This window comes from Sminthopsis crassicaudata, chromosome 1, assembly GCF_048593235.1.
Source record: "Sminthopsis crassicaudata isolate SCR6 chromosome 1, ASM4859323v1, whole genome shotgun sequence".
Taxonomy (NCBI): domain Eukaryota; kingdom Metazoa; phylum Chordata; class Mammalia; order Dasyuromorphia; family Dasyuridae; genus Sminthopsis; species Sminthopsis crassicaudata.
Genome location: NC_133617.1, coordinates 422,934,983 through 422,956,638, shown reverse-complemented (window position 1 = coordinate 422,956,638; position 21,656 = coordinate 422,934,983). Strand labels below are relative to the sequence as shown.

The following is a 21,656-nucleotide window of genomic DNA, read 5'->3' as shown; positions in this document are numbered from 1 at the left end:
AGGAAGCCCTGCCTTGGAGTCGTGCTATGAGGGGTTTCATTGGGTATTACTGCCAGATCCAGACACCCCCTTAGGATCTGTAGTCTGTGGGGCAGAGCTGGGTCACAGCCAGGACTCCAGGCCAAGGGGAGGGAGCTTGGCTGGCACTCGCACAGAGTTTATAACTAAACTTGCAGCTGTCTGCTGTACCCCCACCCCTGCTAGTCCCATGCTTGCACCATCATTTCCCTTTTAAACATCGGGAGCATATGCAAAGGAGACAAATTTCATTCTCACGCGCACCCCGTGCATGTGTGCACTGGCCCCGGGTCCCCGCCTCAGACACTGAGTGCGGGTATACACTGAGAGAGGGAGGGAGACGGGGCGGGAAGCTCCGCCTTCTGGGTGACATGAAGGTAAGCACCACCTTCTCTCAGGAAAGGGAGAGCGACCGACAGCCTCTGAAGCTGAACCCAGCCCGACAGTGCAACCCCGCCCCCCTGGAGTAGTGACCAGGAGCAAGAGCTGTGGGCGGCAGTTGGGGGCTCTCCTGACAGCCGCTCTCACACCTGCCCAAGCTGCCACCCACCCTCCGTGCGCTACTGGCCGGGTCCAGACCCCCAGTTCTTCAAACACACACACACACCGGCCGCCAGAAGCTGTGCACACACCGAGGGCAAGATGAATTCGCTGTTCAGGAAGAGAAACAAAGGCAAATATAGCCCCACGGTGCAGACCAAGAGGTGAGGAAGGGCTGCGGGTTGGCACCTAGGGACTCCTTTGCTCCAGGGAGAAGCTCTAAGTTGACTGGCGGGTGAGAGGGGAAAGAAGCCGCAGAATAGGGAGAGGAGACGCGAGGCCACCTGTCGAATGACTTCCGGCTACCTGCTGTGCGTGCCGGGGGTGCCACTGCCGCGGGTGGGGGGGGTCCTGCTAGAGAGGGGTCAGAACCTGCGGGGATGAGGGAAACGTGAGGGGCCGGAACCACGAAGCACAACACTGTGTCTGGGTCTGGCCTTTGCGGAGTCCGTGCTCAGTCCGGGCAGGGGTGTGGCTCCGGGCTCTCCCCCCCCTCCTCCTCACCCCCCCCCCACCTCCCAGCCCCGAAACTGGCAGGCACCTCATTAGTTCAGGTTTGAAGAGCTGCCTGAGAATAGAGAATAACATGTCTTGATGTGTTTGGATTAAAGCCACAGCCCACGTTGGTCTGATAAGTACTAATGTATTCATTTAATAACTGGTTTAAGAAAAACCCTCAGTGAGATATAGAGGGTGGACACAGAGGCAGAGCCAGCTTGGGGAGGGGAGGATGGGAGAAGGGTGGGAAAGGGGTGGAACTCCTCTGGCCTCCTAAGGTGGAAAGAATAAGCCGTGGTCTCCTGGGGTCCTCTGACTCCCCCTGAGGAAAGCTTTGTCCAGCTTTTTGGTAGTATTTGGAGAGCTCAGGATGAGAAGGGATTCCTAAAAGAGGTGAAGTAATAACTCACATTACAGAGTTTAATACTGGTTTTTCCAAACAACAGTCCCATAAGGAAGGTACCATAGGTATTATTATCCCCATTTTGCAGACCGGCAAAGTTAAGACTCAGAGAGATTAAAAGGCCCAGGGTCACGTTAGACCTGAGATTCCAAATCAAATCTCTGACACCATGTGGGACCATCCCACTAAACCACATTAACTCTCTACCCAAGAGGAAGGGGCATCAGTGTCCTAAAATATCCGTATTCTAAAAATAGTCCATCTCACTGACTCCTCTGATAACAATGTTCATCCCTATGATATAGCTTATCTCCCTTCTCTTCAGTTGTGTATCTATCTCAACCCATTCTCACTGTCCCCAGTTTCATTGAACCCTTCCCTATGAGAGACTGTGAAAAATAGGACTTTCCCAGGAGAGGTCAGTGAGAACTTGGGTTTCAGATTCCCTGAACAAGTTTGTTCCTGGGGCTCTGAGACTTTGCCCCGGATTTAATGCAGTTTTGGGTCATCAGGCATCATTTGGACGTCATTATAAATAAAATTTTAAAGAGGAGTGGGGGGATTGTCACAGAACCTCCATATTTATAAATAATTTTCCAAAGCTACTTAGCTCTATTCAACATGCTTTATTTTTTGAGCAGTTATGTAATAGGAGCTGTGCTGGGGTAAAGAAAAAAACTTTCTAAAAGTAATACAAAGTAATTTTTAAAAGGAAAAAAAATGATTTTAAAAAAATCTCATGCCTTGACTTTTTCTAGAGAAGTAACATTTATTCCATCCCCATTTCTTTTTCTCTGCAAGGTCTCCCATCTCCCTATGTCCCCATTCCCAAAAGATTATAAAGTCTGGGCTAGGCAGCAGAAAAGTAAAGGACAATTAATTCTCTTTTCACCAGACTGTATCCTGACCCAGCTATCAACACCAGGCTGTTCTCCTTGCTGTTCTCTGTGTAGTTACACAATCGGATGCTCTGTGCCAGTCTCAGAAAGCTCTTCTTCTGCAAGGGGCCCCTATATACCCCCATCCCATTACTTAATAAGTCCACTTCATCTAGCTTTGCCTTGCTTTACTCTACACCACTCTGGCTCCTAGGAAAACCCTGGGTAGCTCAGATTCTGTTTTCTCACCTCTCTCCTTATCTCCCATCACTTTAAGGCTTAGGTCTGCTAGAAGAAAAAAAAAAAAAAAAAGATCCTGGTCACTTATAAAAAACCCTAAGGGAAGTGGGAAATAAATATGGCTCTAGTTCTCTGGGCAAAGCAAGTGGAAAGAAATGCCCTTTCCTGACTTGTTTGGAGTCAGGATTCTTCCCTATTGGTGGGGAGAAGGAAAGGGAGAATCAGGGTAGGAGGGAGGGGCAAACAGATGGCACAGAGATGAGGGGAATGTAATACATAATGAATACCATCCAGTTGTCCCACCTCTCATCCTACTATGCAAAGATTCGGTAAATCACATTCCCTCCTCAAAATAAATGAGCAGGTGGATGTGGGGGTTGCTCCCAGGCCAATGAGGTAGGGTTTTTTGACACATTTAAAGGGAAAGGTTCTTGGTTCTAATTCCAGGAAAAGTAATCACTATAGAAATTAGTGGCTTCATCCCAGGCCTTTAGTGATTGTAAAGGAAAAAGGATGGGGCAGAGAGCTGTATGGATCCTCTTCAACTGGTCAGTGAAAAAATTCCATAGGGATAGAGAACCAGCCCTGAAGTCAGGAGGACCTGAGTTCAAATCTGGCCTCAGACACAAGACTTTCTAGCTGTGTGACCCTGGGCAAGTCACTTAACCCCAATTGCCTCAGGAAAAAAAAGGAAGACAAATATATTTTGGGAAGCAGTTAGTTGGTGAAGTGGATAGAGCACTGGTCCTGAAGTCAGGAGGACCTGAGTCCAAATCTGACCTCAGATACTTAACACATCTTGGCTGTGTGACCCTGGGCAAGTCATTTAAATCTAGTTGCTTCAGGGGGAAAAAAAACTAATGTAATTCTGCCTAGAAGCTTCTTATATGGAGAGTTTTCATTTTGGAGGGGGGATGTCTGCTAAAATAAAGGGTTTTTTTAATTATTCCAAGATCTCTAAACTCTTCATACTGAAAAACTTAAGGTGCAGAAACCAAAGGAAATTCAATTCAGTTATATTTATTGAGTCCTTATTTATATGCCTAGTACTATGTTAGCCAGAATAGAGGACAGGAAAAATTGCCTGATTTTTTGCTTTTGGGGGTGTTGGAGACCTTTGTTCTCCACCTAAAGCTCAGGAGACAAAACTGGAGGGAAAGGGAGTGAAGCGCTGAGCTCTGAATCCTGAATTCAAATTATGACTCTGACTTTCTGTAAAATAAAGGTGTTAGACTAGATTAGGATTTCTTAAACTTTTCCACTTTCCACCTCTTTTTCCCCCAAGAAATTTTTATGTGACCCTGGGTATATAAATGTATAAAATAAGTATACAAATCAAACATGTACTGATAATAAATGTGGCCCCCACATTCAGTTATGAGACCCCATGAGGTCATGACCCATGGTTTAAAAAGCTGGGGATTAGATGCCCTCTGGATCTATGATCCTCTGAAAAGTCAAGGCTGACCACAAGAGGAAAGGGCCACTCCCTCCATGATCTTCAATTTTTTAGCAACTGAAATTGGGGTGAAGGCAAAGCATGAAACATCTTCCTTATTGTCTAGGCTTCTAATCATAGGTGTGGGGCACTACTGGAAGTTCTGGGTGTTAGAATAATCAGCTAATAATAGTGTGAGTACTCTGGTGGGGCCCTGGTGCCTGGGGCCTTGCAGGTCATGAGAGGTCAGAGATTTGATGGGGAAAGAGTGAGTTATTCCCAGCCCTGTCATTCCTTCTTTCCTTAATTTACTATATACTTAGTGAACACCTGCTAGTACCCAGTCTTGTATTAGGGGTGGAGTGCAAAGAAGATACTCTCCTTGCTTTCTAGGAGCCTGCATAGTTGTGGAGTTAAGATGTGTGGACACATTCAATAATAATGCAAAAACATCATCAAACAAATGGCCCAGATAACAGATATTATATATAGAAACCCAGAAGAATTCCTGGGGAAGACTTCACATTAAAAATATCTGAAATGTTTCTCAGAGCCAGCAGAAGTGCCCTAGGCTCCTCTATAAGAAAAAATAGCCTCCTGATAGTCTGTAGTGTCTAAGAGCCTTCTAATAGCTATCATTCCTTCTAATAATAAAAGCTTGTGAAAAGAGCAGAGATCTAATAGCCAAACTTCCAACTATGGGAGCCCTGCAGGGGTGGTAGAGCTAGCATCAAGTTGTCAGTTGGATAGAGGGATAGTACAATTGACTTCTTTGAAAGTTTGGGACTGTTCCTCACTTGACAAATAATTTAGGGACTGTTTTTCTGGCTCTAACCAGAGAAAGAGGACTGTGTTAGAGAAAGTAAGAATTCCCATTCTGTTGCTCTAGCCCCCACTCAGCAATGAATTCCTTTAATCGAATTGATCTGTGTTCTCTGATGACTTCCAGTGTGCTGGAGCCAGCTCAAACTGACTGACTCTTGAGACATTCTTGTTAAATTTTCACTATGACCATTTACACCTTGGAAAGTGACAAACTACAAGCTATAGTTTGATTTATTGTTCTGTTGTTCTGCTGATTGCCTAAAGAAATCACTGGAGAAAATGATGATACAGATTAAACTTAAAAGTAGCTTTTAGGGGAGCCTGTTATTAAGCATCAATCAGCATATCACTGTTTGTGCCCCAATTTCCCCCCTCTACTCAGATTCCAAGAGATAATGACATATAAAAATATCTGGGAAATATTGAACCAGTATTTTCTGCAAGTTTCAGCAGAAACGCCCCCCAGCATCCCTGAAAATGGATCACTTAAACCTTTCCTTCCCTTATTCCAGAAGCCAGCTCTCTGATAGCCCTGGAAAGGAGAAAAGTGGGATAGGGGAGGACAGAAAATTTCATGGGGGAGAAGAAATAAAGGGATTATTTTGATGAAATTTCTGGTTTTATTGAGATGAGATTTAAAATCTAGAAAGTGCCACACCCTCCCTTCTACTAGTATATGTTCTGCCTGTGATAGCCCAATACTCCTCCCTCTAGGCTTGCTGCAACCTGTTTTAAGTATCCGTAGCTGGAAAACTGTACTTTTTGTTTTAGTCCAATGGGTTTCCTTCTGAGGTGATAATTATGCCCTAAACTCTTTAAGGGGTCGTCTGAGGAATCCCCTAGGAACACATGTGAGCTGATCAAAATTCATCTATTCTCTCTCTCTCTCTCTCTCTCTCTCTCTCTCTCTCTCTCTCTCTCTCTCTCTCTCTCTCTCTCTCACACACACACACACACACACACACACACACACACACACACACACACACACTACAGTTTTTATTTTTAAAGCTGTAGGACAAGCCATGAAATAGTCAATTACAGTCAGAAGGTGGATGTAAGGTGGTGTTCTAGGCTGGCCTAAGAAAAAAGGTATGTGAACTGAATAGGAGTGGTAATTTATTTCACATGTTCCCAAAGTTGCTCCTGAGTGACAGAAAATTCTGGAATAGGGGCTGGGGAGGAAGTGAGACCCAGAAAAAGGAGGGGCAAAGGCTAGAGTCAAAAGGAGGAAATGAAGGAGAACATATTGAAGCAGAGGGAGGAGAAACAAGCAGGTCCCGTAGATATTATGAAGTAAGAAATTCCGGTTTAAGAACTTAGGTGGAAAGGAAGTTTAGGAGTAAATTATGCTCTCCCTAATAGAATAAAAGCTAATATAGCTAATGAGATTGTAGGCAGAACAGGGGGGTTATCCTCTGAGTGAAGGACTGTGAGCAGAACTAAGATTAGTTGTAGTCAAGGTAAAAATACACTTCCCATCAGTGTCAGGTGCACAGTAGGTGCTCAGCACATATTTATTTAATTGAATTGAATAAATGGAGATGTGCTGAAGAATACTTTTTAGTATTACTTTCTATAAATGTAAATATTCAAATTCTAGAAAATTCTTCTTTTCATGGCAGGCTGGTACTTACTTTATGGGGTCACTTCACGTTTTGGGGACTAGCCATGATATTTTCATTGGAAGAGACAATTCTTAGGGAGAAATTTTCACTAACAGTTCAGACACTTGCTCTGCAAAAGATAGTCTTAAGAGAATTCCCTTGCCCATGATCACTTAGCCAGTATACAAAATACAGGCTTTTCCTGACTCTCTTTATTTTATGTATGCCATGTTGACTCTGCATGGACCCACAGGAGCACAATTTTCAAACTTTTGCTAGAGTGCACAAATTAACCATTCCTGATTCTATTGGGTTATTAGCCAGTTAACTATACCAGAGAACTATTAAAGACATTGGAATTATAAACTCAAAGGTGGAAAAAAACTACCAGAGTCATTTAGTTCAAGCCAGATAAGGAAACTAAAGTCCAGGAAGATTGTGACTTCCACACACAAGTAATAAGCAGCAGAGGCAGAATTTGAACCCACATCTTGTTACTCCAGAGCTATTAATTGTAACAAAGTTGGGTGATAGAAAAGGAAGAAAAAAGTGCATTTAGTAAGCATCTCTACAAATATCTCATTTCTCCTGGCAACAATCCTGAGCGGTAGGTATTTTGATGGTCCCCATTTTATGGTTGAAAAGACTCATATTTACTTATTTAAATGGAGATAGAACATATTCTTCTCTAGTTAGATTATATTAAACATGTTCCTATTTACAGACAAAAGACTTCCTCAGGTGACTCTTTGAAGAGTTTAGGGCATAGTTATCACCTGGAAAAAAAGATATTAACTGACTGCCTAAGGTCACACAGCTAGTAAATGTCTGAACCAACATTTGAACTCAAATCTCCCTAACTCCAAGCCCAGTACTCCATTTCCAATACCTCCCCAGAAGGCTAAGTGGGCCATCAGAGTAAGAGTGGGCCATTTATTTTACTATTTCTACCCTATAATGAGAATCAATCCTAAAATTGGCCTCCCTTTCTTCCTTCCCTGGGCAGAGGGTTTATGTCAAGTCTTATTAGATAAACAAGAAAGTAGAGAGTAAAATTCACTGGCTGTTCTGCTTGTTTCTGAAGAGATGCATATGAAACTAAAGCAGAAATGAACTTTTCAAAATTCATTTGTAGTCTGGTTGGATTTAGGTTTGGGGCTGACATCTTTGAAGATTTAAATTATCTTCTGTCTTGAGAAAATCAGACTTTTTACTCAAGGAACTAGGTTTAGAAGTCTGAGACTGCTCTTATGTTTCAAATGTCAGTGAGAAAAAAGCTGAACATGTGTTTACTGTACTGTCTTTGAAATAACTAACACTGTGAGAAATCTACAGGGGAACCATGGAATGCAGCCTGAGCTAAATCTAAATGGTTGCAAATTCCTTAAGGACATTAATCACAGAGTAGCAATGTCCAAGGGACCTCTAGGTCAGTGTAGACCATACCTGAACAAGAATTTCTCTGCATCATAGTCTACAGCATATTCAATTCAGTAAATATTTATTATTCCTGTTGTTCTTCAGTCCTGTCCAAATCTTTGTGACTTCATTTAGGGTTTTCTAGGCAAAGATACTGGAGTGGTTTGCCATTTCTTCTCCAATTCACTTTACAGATACGGAAACTGAGGTAAACAGGGTTAAATGGCTTGTCCAGAATCACATCTCAGGGCTAGTATTTGTTCTTGTTTATCCTTTGTTCTTGAAGAGGACCAATGACATCAGGAAGTCTTTACTTGATACTTAGTGTAGAATAGAAATGGTAAAATAAAGTGACTCCGATGGTCCACTTAGCCCCTGGAGGAGTATAGGAAATGGAGTGCTAGGCTTGGAATCAGGGAGATAATGAGTTCAAATCCACACTTAATTGTGTGATCTTAAGCAATCAGTTAATATCTGTTTGTCTCTGTTTCCAGGATGATAACTATGCCCTAAATTCTTCAAGGGGTCCCCTGTCTGTAAGTAGGAACACATCTAATTTGAGAGAGGGTGTGGCAAAGTTGCCAGCCTCTCTTTTCTCCAAAGCCATCTTGGGTCCAGTGGCAAAATATAGATCAGGATAATTGAAGATGTCCACTGGAGACCTTAGCCTTTTTTTTCCCCCAGTAAGTATTTGAGGCTAATTTTGAACTCTTGAAGAGTGTTCCTGATTACAAGCTCAGTGCTCTATCATACACTTCACCACCTAGCTGCTCCTGGACAAGTCTAATAACATTTTAATTTAAAGGGTTTTATTATTCTCTGACCACTATTATAGCCCTGTCTCTTAGACCACCTTTAAGGAAAGGGGGATAGACTGGAACCCTGGAGGAAATTGTCACCTTTAACCTCCTTATATCCTATCACAGGGGATTTATGCTACATGCCCATTATGAGAAAGTAAAGGGTACCAATGTCTATCTCTGGTCAGGGGATCAAAGCTATCTAACTTGAGCCATGAAAAATGTGGTAGCCTTTTCAAACCCCATGTCATGTTGGCTTTGGTGTCATATAGAGGGAAAGGATCCAATTATTAAACTAAGCAAAGCTTTGCTGCTTCACCAATTACATTCCGCCTTTCTGATTAATACCTATCATTACAGTAATTCACTCTAATTACCTAGAAGTTTCCTGTGGGGAGAGTATTATTTTAATTAATCAGTCAACAAGTATTTATTCAGAGGATCATGGCTTTAGAATTAAAGGGGTTCCTCATATGGTTCAATGTGAAAATCAGTGATTTTTGGAGCCAGAACACCATTCTCATTACATCTTCATTCAGCCATGTGTTGCAGTGAGAACTGGACTTGGAATCAGGATCTGAGTTCAAATCAAGCTTTGGACACCTATTTGCTGTGTGATTGCTAGTCATTTAACCACCTCTTCTGTAAAATGGGAATAATAATAGAACCTATCTATCTCCCAGAGTTATTGAGGGACTCAAATGAGTGACTGTTGAAAACTGCTTGTATTTTGAAAAATAAAAGGCTATTATTATATAAAAGAGAGAATTAAATGAGATTATATTTGTAAAATATAGGAATATGTTTAAAAGAATTGCACATGTTTAACATATATCAGATTGCTTGCTGTCGTGGAGAGGGAGAAAGTAAAGAAGGAAGGGAGAAAAACTTAGAATACAAAATTACAAAAATGAATGTTGAAAACTGTCTTTACATGTATTGAGAAAAATAAAATACTATTTTTAAAAAGAGAGATTATATTTGTAAAATGATTTGCAGACCTTAATAAAGTACTAAATAAATGCTAGCTATAATTTATCATTCCCTGGCTTTGGCTTACTCCTCTGTAAAATGAAGCACTTAGATTGAATGACATGTAAAGTTCTTTCTTTCTAGCTTTCAATCTATGATCTTATTATTTTGTTCAGCCCCTTCCTTTTTTGAAGTGGAAAATGAAGTCTACAGGAGTTTTAAGTGACTTGCCCAAGATCACAAAAGGCATAATTCAAATGGCTCTAACAAACTGACTCTTGGTAGAAACCCAGGTGATTAGTTTCTAAAATGAACAAAATATGCTCTCCCATTTGCCAAAGCCTTGCTAAGGGAGCCTACCCACTTGTCCCATAATAAATGGAAAAGGCAGTGGAACTTGGGAGTCCAAAGCCCACGTTCAAGAGCTGATTCCTTGACTTATCACCCATGTGATTCTGGACAAATCATTTCAAAACTGTTTACCTCCGTTTCCCTATCGATAAAAATGAGGGGAGTTGGGCAGGATCTCTAAAAATCCATTTGAGCTCAAATTCTATACCATATGGCTGTAGACAAGGAAGAGGAATTAAGAAGATGACATGCTATTTAATGTCTCCTGGCAGTCAGAGCAAGGGAAAAAGAACCAGATGGAAGAATTCCATTCTAACCTCATTCTTCACCAGTACAACCTGTTTGAAGAAACGAGGGATGTAAGGCATTGTAAGCCAGGCACAGCCTGGGAATGAGAGGCCTGGTTTCTCATTTGTGAATATTATATTGTGTTTCAGTCTCAATTTACCACCATTCTCTATTCCTCCCTTTCCCCCATATATGCTATTCCACTTGGAGGATTAAGTTGTCCTAATGATAGGCTCTGGCTGGTTGTTCAATAATATTGTTATTCCAGCATTATGGTATCTGAGAAGCAATTTAAGTAAATGGAGAGAGTGCTCACCTTAGAGCAGGAAGGCAAGCTCAGCCTTTGATAGTGCTAGCTGGGTGATCTTGGACCAGTCACTTATCTTTTCAATACCTCAAGAGATTTTCTAAGGTAATAAATTATAGAATAGATTATATTGTAGAGGAACTTGATATTCCTTATCTGAATAATGTCAAGTCTGAACCAAAGTTTTCTGTGACTGGACATTTATATCTAGCAAATTTACATTTGACCTGCACCTCATTGACTAATATTTATTTGAAATTTATGAAATAAGGCCAGAAAAATGGATGTCATTCTCAGCAATTAGAATATAAGGGGGTTTAGGTAGGGTCATGTCAGTGGCCATTCTAGGGCACACTCTTTTTTTGTTGTTTTGTTATTCTTTTAATTAAAACTTTTTATTTTCAAAAGATATGCATAGATAATTTTCAATATTCACCCTTGCAAGACCTTGTGTTCCAATTTTTTTTTCTCTCCCTTTTCTCCTACCCCCTTCCCCTAGATAGCGAGTAATCTAATATATGTTAAACATGGGCAGTTCTTCTATACTTATTTCCATATTATGCTATACAAGAAAAATCAGACCAAAAAGGAAAAAAATGAGAAAGAAAATAATGCAAGCAAACAACAAAAAGAGTGAAAATACTATGATCCACTCATAGTGGTTATACACTCAGTCCCACAGTCCTCTCTCTGGATGCAGATGGCTCTTTTCATCACAAGACCATTGAAACTGGCCTGAATCATCTCATTGTTGAAAAGAGCTAGGACACACTCTTAACATAATTCCCATTTGCCAAACATTTCTTATGCCCGGCTTCTATGTAAGGCACAGTGCTATGCACTCTACCTGCTTTATCTCATAAAGTTCTGGTTTAATCCCTCACTGGTTTAACCCATGAAAAGAAACTGAATTTACCATCAAGGGATCTGGTTTCAAATTTTCTTGAATTCCATGTCTGCTACTTTTGGGCAAATCTTTGAGCCTCATGTTCCCCATCTGTTAAAAGAATGGATGGGAGTAGATGACCCGTAAGTCCTTTTCTGCTCTAAATCTGATTCTATGATTCTTTGCTTCAGGAGTCACGCAGCTAGTTAAGTTCTGAGACCAAATTCAAATTCAGGAAGATGACTGTGAATCTGTCAGGCACTCTAGCACCTAGCTGCCCCATGATGCTGTTCTCTAAAATTTGAATATAAAGGGGGAGTATGTACATTGAAGGAGTTGGAGGTGTATGGATGGGAGGGAAAAGATAAGTTTCAGGAAAATAGATCCTAGAGGGAAGAACCATTTTTCCCCTGGTATGATTTATACCACCCTCTCATCCCCATTAACTTTTCCAGAGCCCTGGACACTCTTATGAGCCAGGATCAACTGATTGAATGAAATGAACACTATAAGCCAAAGTCCACTGGGGCAAGAACATAGTGTAGTGTAAAGGACACTATCACTAAGAATTAGGACTGCTGGGTTTGAATCCTAGGGTCTATGACTAAAATAGCAGTGTGTCTTGGATATGCTATTTCATTCCCTCTTCACCTCAGTTTCCTTATCTGAAAAATGAGAGGGTTGGTCAAAATGATCGCTAAGGTTTCTTCTAGCTCTAACCTTCTCTGATCTGCAATCATCATGCCAGAACCCAGCTGCCATTGTAGGATGTGAGGAGGGAAAGAGGTAAAAAATGGGTGTCAGAGAGGTGTGGACATAGCCACATTCCAGAAATACCAGCTCTGTAGGCTGGGGCTTTGATCCCTCACCACCCATCTTCCCTGGCCCTTCATGAAGTTTCTGAGATGAAATTAACCCCAAAAGGGAGGATTCTGCCAGATTATAGATGTGACTAAGAGCTGGGGACTGACTCAGGGCCAGAAACACAAAATGAAATTGGTTATGGCAAGGAGTATTTCCATAGAGCACACCCTGTCCCAAAGCTCTCAGGCCAATGTTCTGCTGAACCTCCCCAAGAGGGAACATCGGACTCTTTCATACTGAGTTTCGAAAACTTCCCTTGGAGGTGTTTAAAGGCAGCTGGGGGCCAGGAGGGGTGGTGCCAGGGGACAGAGACTGTGCAGGTAAAAATAGCTGGCCTGGAGCCTGATGAAAAGCTACATTATCTCTATCCTGGGCTCCAATCCAGCCCAGATTATTTAAAACACAAGCCTAGTCCCTCAGGAGAACTGTTTAGCAGCCCCAAAGTAAGGTGAGCTGGCCCTGTCAAAAAGGTGGCCTCATTCTCACATTGTAGAATCCAAGTCAGACTCCCATCTATCATTGCATGGCAAGAGAAATCCAGTTGAGAAGAGGAAGGGGGAGAGCCGGCATGATTTGGAAAGGGAACAGAGCTTTCTGATTCTTATTAATCCCCTCCAGCAGATCTAGAGAGAATAAGAGAATTGTTTTTTGTTTTATTTTTGTTTGTTTGATTGGTTGGTTTTTTGTTTTTGTTTTTTGCTGAGGCAGTTGGGGTTAAGTGACTTGCCCAGGGTCACACATCTAGGAAGTGTTAAGTGTCTGAGACCACATTTGAACTCAGGTCCTCCTGACTTCAGGGCTAGTGCTCTATCCACTGTGCCACCTAGCTGCCTCGAGAATAAGAAAATTTCTTTTTATTTATTTATTTTTTTTTATTTAGAATTTTTTCCCACAGTATATATGCATGAGTAATTTTTTAAATAATATTATCCCTTGTATTCATTTTTCCAAATTATCCCCCCTCCCTCCATTCCCTCCCCCCGATGACAGGCAATCCCATACATTTTACATGTGTTACAATATAACCTAGATACAATATATGTGTGTAAATACCATTTTCTTGTTGCACATTAAGTATTAGCTTCCGAAGGTATAAGTAACCTGGGTAGATAGACAGTAGTGCTAACAATTTACATTCACTTCCCAGTGTTCCTTCTCTGGGTGTAGTTGTTTCTGTCCATCATTGATCAACTGGAAGTAAGTTGGATCTTCTCTATGTTGAAGATATCCACTTCCATCAGAATACCTCTTCATACAGCATTGAAGTGTACAGCGATCTTCTGGTTCTATTCATTTCACTCAGCATCAGTTGATGTAAGTCTCTCCAAGCCTCTCTGTATTCCTCCTGCTGGTCATTTCTTACAGAGCAATAATAGAGAATAAGAAAATTTCAAAAAAAAAATTGTAGATAATTGGTATGGCCCAGCAAGTGTATTTTAATCATGGATGCACTTTGTGACCTGGTGCTCCCAGCCCAAGTAGCAAGATATGGTTGGATGCAGTTGAGAGGAGGGACTGACCCAGGTGCTCAGGGATTGCTTTTCTCAGTCATAGGTGGTCACAGTTGGACTGGCAGATACAGCCTTAGAGGTAGGCTCCAGAGCGGGCAGGCCAGTAGGGCTGGCCATAACCCGGGGCAGAAAGCCAAAAGTTGCAGTTTGGGGATTTCATACCTAAGCTCTGCTCCTCTAAAATAGGTACATAAGTATCTAGAGGTCCTGCCAAAAGCCTTTAAGCAAAAGGAGCTCTCAGTTCAAAGTACGGGCTCTGAATCACACCCCCACAAAAATGGCCCCAGGTTGCAGCTCTTCTCCTGTTGGTTACACGTTCTCTTCTGGGGATGATGGTGACCTCTGGAGAGCCAAACTCACATCCTTGGGTTTTTTCCTCTGAGGGACAATAAGTGCAATTTACCTAACAAGGCATGTGGAAGGACCAGCTGTTGCCAGGAGAAGAGTGCTTAGCAGCATATCTCTTTTCCCTAGGTTAGAATCTTGTTGCCAGTTGCTCCCAGGTCAAGAGTGAAAACTGTAGTTTATAAAGAAAGTGTTATTCTGAATACCTTCGTGTCCAAATTCTTCCTACCATTACTTCCCCCATCATTGCAAACAGATCAGGCTTTGATAGTGAAACAAGACCACTACAGATTACACATATAAATCATTTTACAAAAGTTGCTCCAGACCAAAAAAGTAAAGTGATTTCTCTAAGCTCACATAAATAGTAAGTATCAGTGCCAAGATATCCTCCAAGTCCCATGACTCAAACTCAGCTCTCTTTCCATCTTCCTTTACAGCCTCCTGGTGATGAACACTGACCCATCCTTTCCCCACCCCCAAAAACCCACTCAATCTAGGTAGCTACTTAAATGAAGATGGAAACAGAAGAGGATTTTGCAGGAAGTTGATATTTTGCATTCCAATCTGGTTCTGTTATAGTTTGTTGAAAGTTTGGGGCTGGAGGATTATAAAGTTCTAATTAAATCTCCATTAACAATAAGTTTTTCATTTTATCTCTTTGTTTTAAGAGCAGCTCCAGATGTTTGAACAGAGATTTCTAAATATTGCTGTTATTTCCAAATTTCCTACTTCAGTGTCAAAGATACTTCCAGAACTCTAAACAAGAGCCTGTTCCAGCCTGTTAAAGAATCAGCTCAAATAGTCTGAGTATTCCAGGTCACTTTTTTTAGTTCTTAAAGTGCCAGCTGGTTCTTACATCATGCCATGGATACTGGTTCTTGTAATAGCCATAAAAGGTTCACAGACCCAACTCCAAAATATGTAGGAAGCTGGAGGACAGGTTAATGCAACAAGATTGGTTTTTTCTAGTTCTGTCAGACAGACTGTATGGGGAGGAATTGCTTGTCAACTCTTATTTCAATCTTTTTATACATAAAATAAGACTCTGTGATATACTGAGAAAATTAAAGCAGTGAGGATTTGACAGGATATTCCCATAGTTAAAAGCTATGTTTTTTCTTATAAATAGTAAGTTAAACAGATAGTTTTAGTCAAACTTTTTAAAAAGGAGAATTTTCTGACCTATTTTGATCAGGATTTTCCTCTTTCACATTTTATCTTTTAGGGGAAAAAATTATAATTTGTTTTTAGATCACCTGAATTTCCAAATATATCCCTTTCCCTTCTCTTATCCAGAGAGCCATTTCCTGAAATAAAGATTTAAAAAGGAAAAGAGAGAAAAAGCTTTGTTAATTCAATTAAATCTAACATCATATGAAATGTTCTACATCCATAGATTCCCCCCACACCTTGCAAAAAAGGGAAAGCGTTGCATTTTCTCTTCTCTTTTTGAATCCAAGAACAATAACCATGTTTTCCATAGTGGGCAGTGATGGAACCTGGAGGAAACCTTAGGAGTTTCCCCCATTTTCAACTGTTCTACTTTCTCCTCCTTTGCATTGCTTCCACAGAGCTTTTGATTGTAAGTCACTAGGAAAGTAAACCAGGGATTCTGGATCTGTGCTGGAAAGGTTCCTGTTTCTTTTACCTTTGGCTCCTCAAATCTCCACCTCCCCAACATACACACACACACACATACACACACACACACACAGAGAGAGAGAGAGAGAGAGAGAGAGAGAGAGAGAGAGAGAGAGAGAGAGAGAGAGAGAGAGAGACAAAGAAGAGGTTGTTTTGTATTAGCACCTAAGGTTTCAAACTCAGATAGTGCTGGGTTTGGTTATTCTGTGTCCTTTAAACACTATCCTGGAGCAGTGTCAATTTTGAAAAAAACCATTCCAGAGAATTATGACTTCTATGTCTAGGCCAATAAGAGACAGTTCAGCCCTCCTGGGTCTTGAGTTGGACCAAAGTGTTCCCCTCTTTACCACGGAATATAGTAAATATATTGTAAACAGAATGAGTAAACAAGAATTCCCCTTTACCACCCTGGATAGAGACCCTCCCTGAATCTTCCTGGAAACAATCCATGTTCTAGTATAACAAGCCAAAAGAGAAGAAAACAAGGTCTGATACTCTGGAGAAATGTATTCTGAATCTGTTCTCCATTATTACACCCACTCTTCCTGACTGCTATTGTGAAATAAAGCCTTGGAATCTCCCTGGCCTCTGCAGACTGACTACATATTCTTCAGCATCAAACTCAAACACAGGGAAATATAAAAGGGTTATCTCCTGGAGACCTAGCTCCAGTTCTGCCTCACCCTCCATGGTCCATCTTCTAAGTGATGCTGGTCTTTCACTTGACTTGGTTGCCCCTCCCTAGATGAGAAACTACCTCCTTTCCTTCCCTCATGCCTATTTTCTATGATTGTCCCTTTGTTTTTGGATTGTTCCTTTAAAAAGGGCCAGCATTTAATTCAACTTCCTGGGTCAGTTCCAGTGAATAAAGTTTTTCAATAATTTGTGGCTATTATAAATTTTTTTTAGCTCTATGACCAGCAGAATTTTGGATAACTGGAGTGTCTTCTATAGCCCTTTTTATTTCTTCCTTCCTTAGGACAGAGAAGAGGGACCCAGTTTGAGTTTTGGGGATATGGGATGAGATTGATGGCATAGGCTTCCAATCTCTCTTGCTTGCACCTATTCTCAGCCTCTATATAAGGATTTGAAAGGCCAGGGTTATTCCTTCTATCCTGAATGCATTGGGGTAAATGAGTGGAAAGCAAGACTGATTTATATTGCTTCCAGCTGTTTTATTCTAGAAAATCAATCTACTAATGACTTCTTTTTGCCTACTGTGTGCCAAATTATGTGAAAAAAGCAGTGAGTGGAATAGAAAAAAAAAATGTGTGGATTACCTATTTGCATTGGGGTCCACCTTCTTTTTTTTCATTTCCTTTTTCTTTATCTCCAAGGGCCTCTTTTCTTTCAGCTCCATCCCTCTTTACCTTCTCTAGGGGTCCTTCCTATTCTTTCCTAAGATGATTACCATTCTGTACTGGACTGTGGGAGGGTGGGAACAGAAACAGGGCTGGTGCTAAGTGGATGGTAGGGAGGGGCCCCTATCAGCTCCATCAGCCATTCTGACAGACTGGGTGAAACATCTGGCTGCCCAAATACATATTCATTACAAAGATGAAAGAGCTTTGACTGGCTCTACAGGTTTCTGGAACTTGGAGGAGCTCTACCTCACTCACTCCAAATTCCAGGTCCCTCCCACATTCCAGGCACCTCCTGGCACCAGAATTCAAACCACTCACAAAATTACATACAAAATGCATAAATGCACTCACATGTATATATGTGGCTTGCACTAGATCATCTCTTAAAGGTCCCTTCCAGTTCTAACATTCTATGGATTATATGATTCTAGGTCATCCTCAATCATAGAAAAGGAAGGAGGATTTAGGACCATTTTGCTTTATAGATACTTGCTCTATTTCTGTACTCCAGGGCTATGTGAAAGAAAGCTATGGCCAAAGTAGGCATCTTGGAAGCTAAATCTCTCTGGTCTCAAGCAGTGTTGGATGGTGCCTACATTTCCAAAGACAGGATCTGGCCTTGGAATCCTTCTAGGCTTTAATTTTCATCCTTTCTCCTGAATGCAAGCCACCAAGCCCACAGAACTGACCACTATGTCAGCAGAATCACTCAAATCTTGGGTGGCAAAGATTTTTCTTTGTTTGAAAAATAATCCGAGGTGGGGTCCAAAAGCCCTATTCTATACCTGATGAAGGCAATGGGGAGGTAAAGACTAGAGAACTGGTTTTGGAACCAGCCTGGTGTGTATATGACATTGAGGCTTAGGGCTAAGTGAGTGAATAAGAGGAGAGGCAAAATCCCCCTCCTAATACTTTAGTTCCTTCAAAGAAGAGAGCAGTCACTGGTTATTTGAATTATTTTAGTAAGAACATGGTTTCTCTGTGTCATGATATTAAGATAGGGAGGAGGTAGATCAGACACCATACAAACTGGACAAAGAATGGATGATTTGGGATTAGAATTATTTACAGCCCAACAGTGAAAGTCAGGCAAAGTCAATGGAGTTAAGGTCAGTCAACCCTAAAATACCAGAGAAAAATTTTACAGTAGAGAAGGCTCGTTTAAATTAGGGATAGCTGAAAATTTTATATGAAAAAACTTTATATTCCCGAGTTTGTCTAACACTGAAATTTTCAATTAGCATCCTTCCCTTAGTCTTTCTACTAATCTCTCTGATTTAAGGGTATTGCAAAATAAGACCTAATTCTTGCCTATCCACATTTTAGATAATCCTTCAAGATCTGCCTCTTTCATGGAGGTTTCCTTGAAAATTTCAACCTACAATTATCTCTCCCATCTCTGAATTCATGGGGTTTATTTCCTACCCTACTTATTTGGTACTTAATAATCTATGATTTTTTTTTATGTTAGTATCTTGTTTTGTTTTCTTGTTAATTTTTTGGAATGGGTCTCCTCTCCCCAAGTACACTGTAAGTTTCTTGAGATCAAAGATTTGAAGAATGGCCAAATTTCCAAGTTGAAAGTTCACAGGCCATTTAATTCAAAACAAATCTTGTGATAACATTCCCATCTGAAAATCTCTACTGAGGAGGAACCCATTACCACGAGAGATGGCTGATTTCATTGCATTAGGAAATTTTTCATCTAGTTATATTTTACCTTGCTGCAACTTCTATTCATTGTTCCTGCTTCTATCTTCTTGAGCCCTGAAGAACCAGTTTAAAACCTCTTCCTCATCACAGCCCTTCAAGTTCTTGAAGATAGTAGCTACTGGCTTCCCCTAAAACTTTCCTTCTCTAAACTAAGCATTTTCAGTTATTTCAATCATAGTTAAATTCCCTCATCATCCTTATTGCCCTCTGATGTATGCTTTCTGGTTCATATCCATCCTTTACATGTGGTGCCCTGAATTAAATATAATACTTCATATTTATTCTGGACACCATGGCTCTCTTAATTGGCATAAGATGACATTAAAATTTTTTGTCTGCCATTTTACATTATTCACAGAGAGCTGCAGTCCACTAAAACCTTCAGATTTTTTCCATATGAACTATAATGTAACTATCCCTCCTACTATTTTATACTTGAGATTGTGAAGTTGATTATTTGAATCTGTATGTAAGACTTTACATTTACCTTAGATATCACTTTATTAGATGTGTCCCATTGTTCTGGCCTGCTGAGATCTTTTTGGTTCCTAACATTATTATTCAAAGTATTAGCTCCCCCTCCTGGCTTTGTGACATCTGCAAATATGATAATGAAAACATTAAACAACACACAACTAAGGACAATTCTTAGGGGCACTCCACTAGAGAACATTCTGCAAGTTGACAGATCTAAATCTAGGTATCTATAACATTCCACTGAACTACTAGTGAAGTAGGGTTTAAAGAGTGTGGACCTTTGATTTCATTAGCAAAAGGAACTCCCAGATACTTAAAAGTCTTAGATGGTTGCCTAAAGAGAAGCTTCTTAAACTGTGGGTTGCTATATCAGATTGCTTGTTGCCTTAAGGAGGAGGAAGGAAGAGATAAATGGAGAAAAATTTGGAACACAAGATTTTGCAAAGATGTGAAACCTGCCTTTGTATGTATTTGAAAAAATAAAATACTAGTTAAAAAAAAAACTGTGGGTTGTGATCCTATATGGGGTCCCATAACAATGTAGAGATTGCAAAAAAATTGGCAATTGTAAAAGGTATCAAATATTCCACTAAGATTTAATCCTTTGTGTAAAATAAACAAGCACATCCAACTCATTAGCATGTAAATTTGCTTTCATTTTTAATAAATGACACAACTATATGTATATCAAAGAACTGATTTAAAATAAATTTATTATCAGTAAATGCATGATTTGTATACCTTTAATTGAAAATCTCTAATTTAGTGATTTAAAGTATTTTTTCATGTGGCTAATGATAGCTTTATTGTTTTCCCTCTAAAAACTGCCTACTCATATTCTTTGATCATTTTATCAATTGAGAAATGACTCTTATTCTTGTAAATTTTATTCAATTCCCCATGTTTTAGAAATGAGACTTAAAACAGAGATACTTACTGTAAAGATTTTTCCCCAGTTTCTTGATTTTCTTCTAGTTGTATGATCTTGATAAAAGTCATGCTAGCTTTTTGGATCACTATTTTCTAGAAATCACCAATCATTCATTTGAAATATATTCTAATAAAGTCTATTTTATATATTGTGAAATTATGGTTAGGAGACCTAGGTTCAAATTACAGTGTTATCACTTTCCAGCCACAAGACAAATCAAATATATAAGGCAAATCAAATCTCTCTAAACTTAGATTCTTGATCTATAAAATGAGAATAGTAGTCTTTATGTTGCACATTTTCCAAATTGGTTGTGAAGAATGTACTTTTTAGCCAAAAAGTGTTAATGATAATAATAGACATTTATGTTATGGTACTTTAAGGGTTGCAAAGGGCTTTATGCATTTCATTTGATTTTTAGGCTGGGATTAGCTGCAACTACAATAGGAATCAACTAAGGAGAACCATGAGGACTGATCCTCTTACTAGAATCCTCTTTTGGGTCTACTCTGGAAATGAACAAGATCACAGAAAGACTCCACCCAGATCTGTGATTTCAGTAGTCTCTATCTCTTAGTCTGGCTATTGAGAAACTAGGAGTAAACTCAGAAGCTTATTCAAAAAGGGGAGATAACAGGAAAAATTGAGGGACTAATTGAGAAGCTATGTTTCTGTCATTAGGAGAACATAAGAGCAAGTCTCTGCCAATGATTCTTGAAAACAAGCTCTTAACATCAATTCCTATCTTCACAGTATCTCCAGTAAAGAGCTATCAGAGTTGATTGAGCAACTTCAAAAAAATGCTGATCAGGTGGAGCGAAACATCGTGGATACTGACTCCAAGATGCAAAGTGTAAGTATCAGGCCCTTTACCATTCTACAATCACTATCTTATCCCACTATATTTCTATTGACACCAATTAATTCACCCCTCTTGTGTGGTTCCTCTTTGGAAAGTTCTAATCCACCCCAGAGCTGGCTGTTCTTTTGTTCTGTGCATGATTCCCAAATTCATTTTCCCTTACATCTAGCTATATCAGGTGTTGACTGCCTCTGTACCTCTTTGGGACAAGTTCAGACTTCATAACTGATCTTGAATGTGATTCAAAGAAAGAAGGTAATTTAATCTAAATTTAGTGACTGTGAGGAAAGAAACTACTTCTACATCTAATTCCATGTCCAAAGGACTTCCTCTCTAACATGTGTTATATTGACTATTCCTGCAAAAACTGAAATGCTGTTTCCAAAACACAAACAGCTGTATTAGTGAAGAAGGAAATATGAGCTCTGAGGGTACAGCATTTTCACTTGCTCAGTGATCTACAAGGTTGATCATC

The 21,656-nt window shown here is 40.2% G+C and overlaps 1 protein-coding gene across 1 annotated transcript in view; it reads left to right on the top strand.

Annotated features, from left to right (window-relative positions):
• The first annotated feature begins 404 nt into the window (after positions 1-404).
• Positions 405-21,656, top strand: part of PPL (periplakin) — a 43,501-nt gene continuing 22,249 nt past the window's right edge. The window contains exons 1-2 of the mRNA XM_074280423.1: positions 405-722; positions 21,073-21,172. Of these exons, the coding sequence (XP_074136524.1) occupies positions 661-722; positions 21,073-21,172 (162 nt within the window). The 5' untranslated portion in view covers positions 405-660. The remainder of the gene's footprint in view (positions 723-21,072; positions 21,173-21,656) is intronic.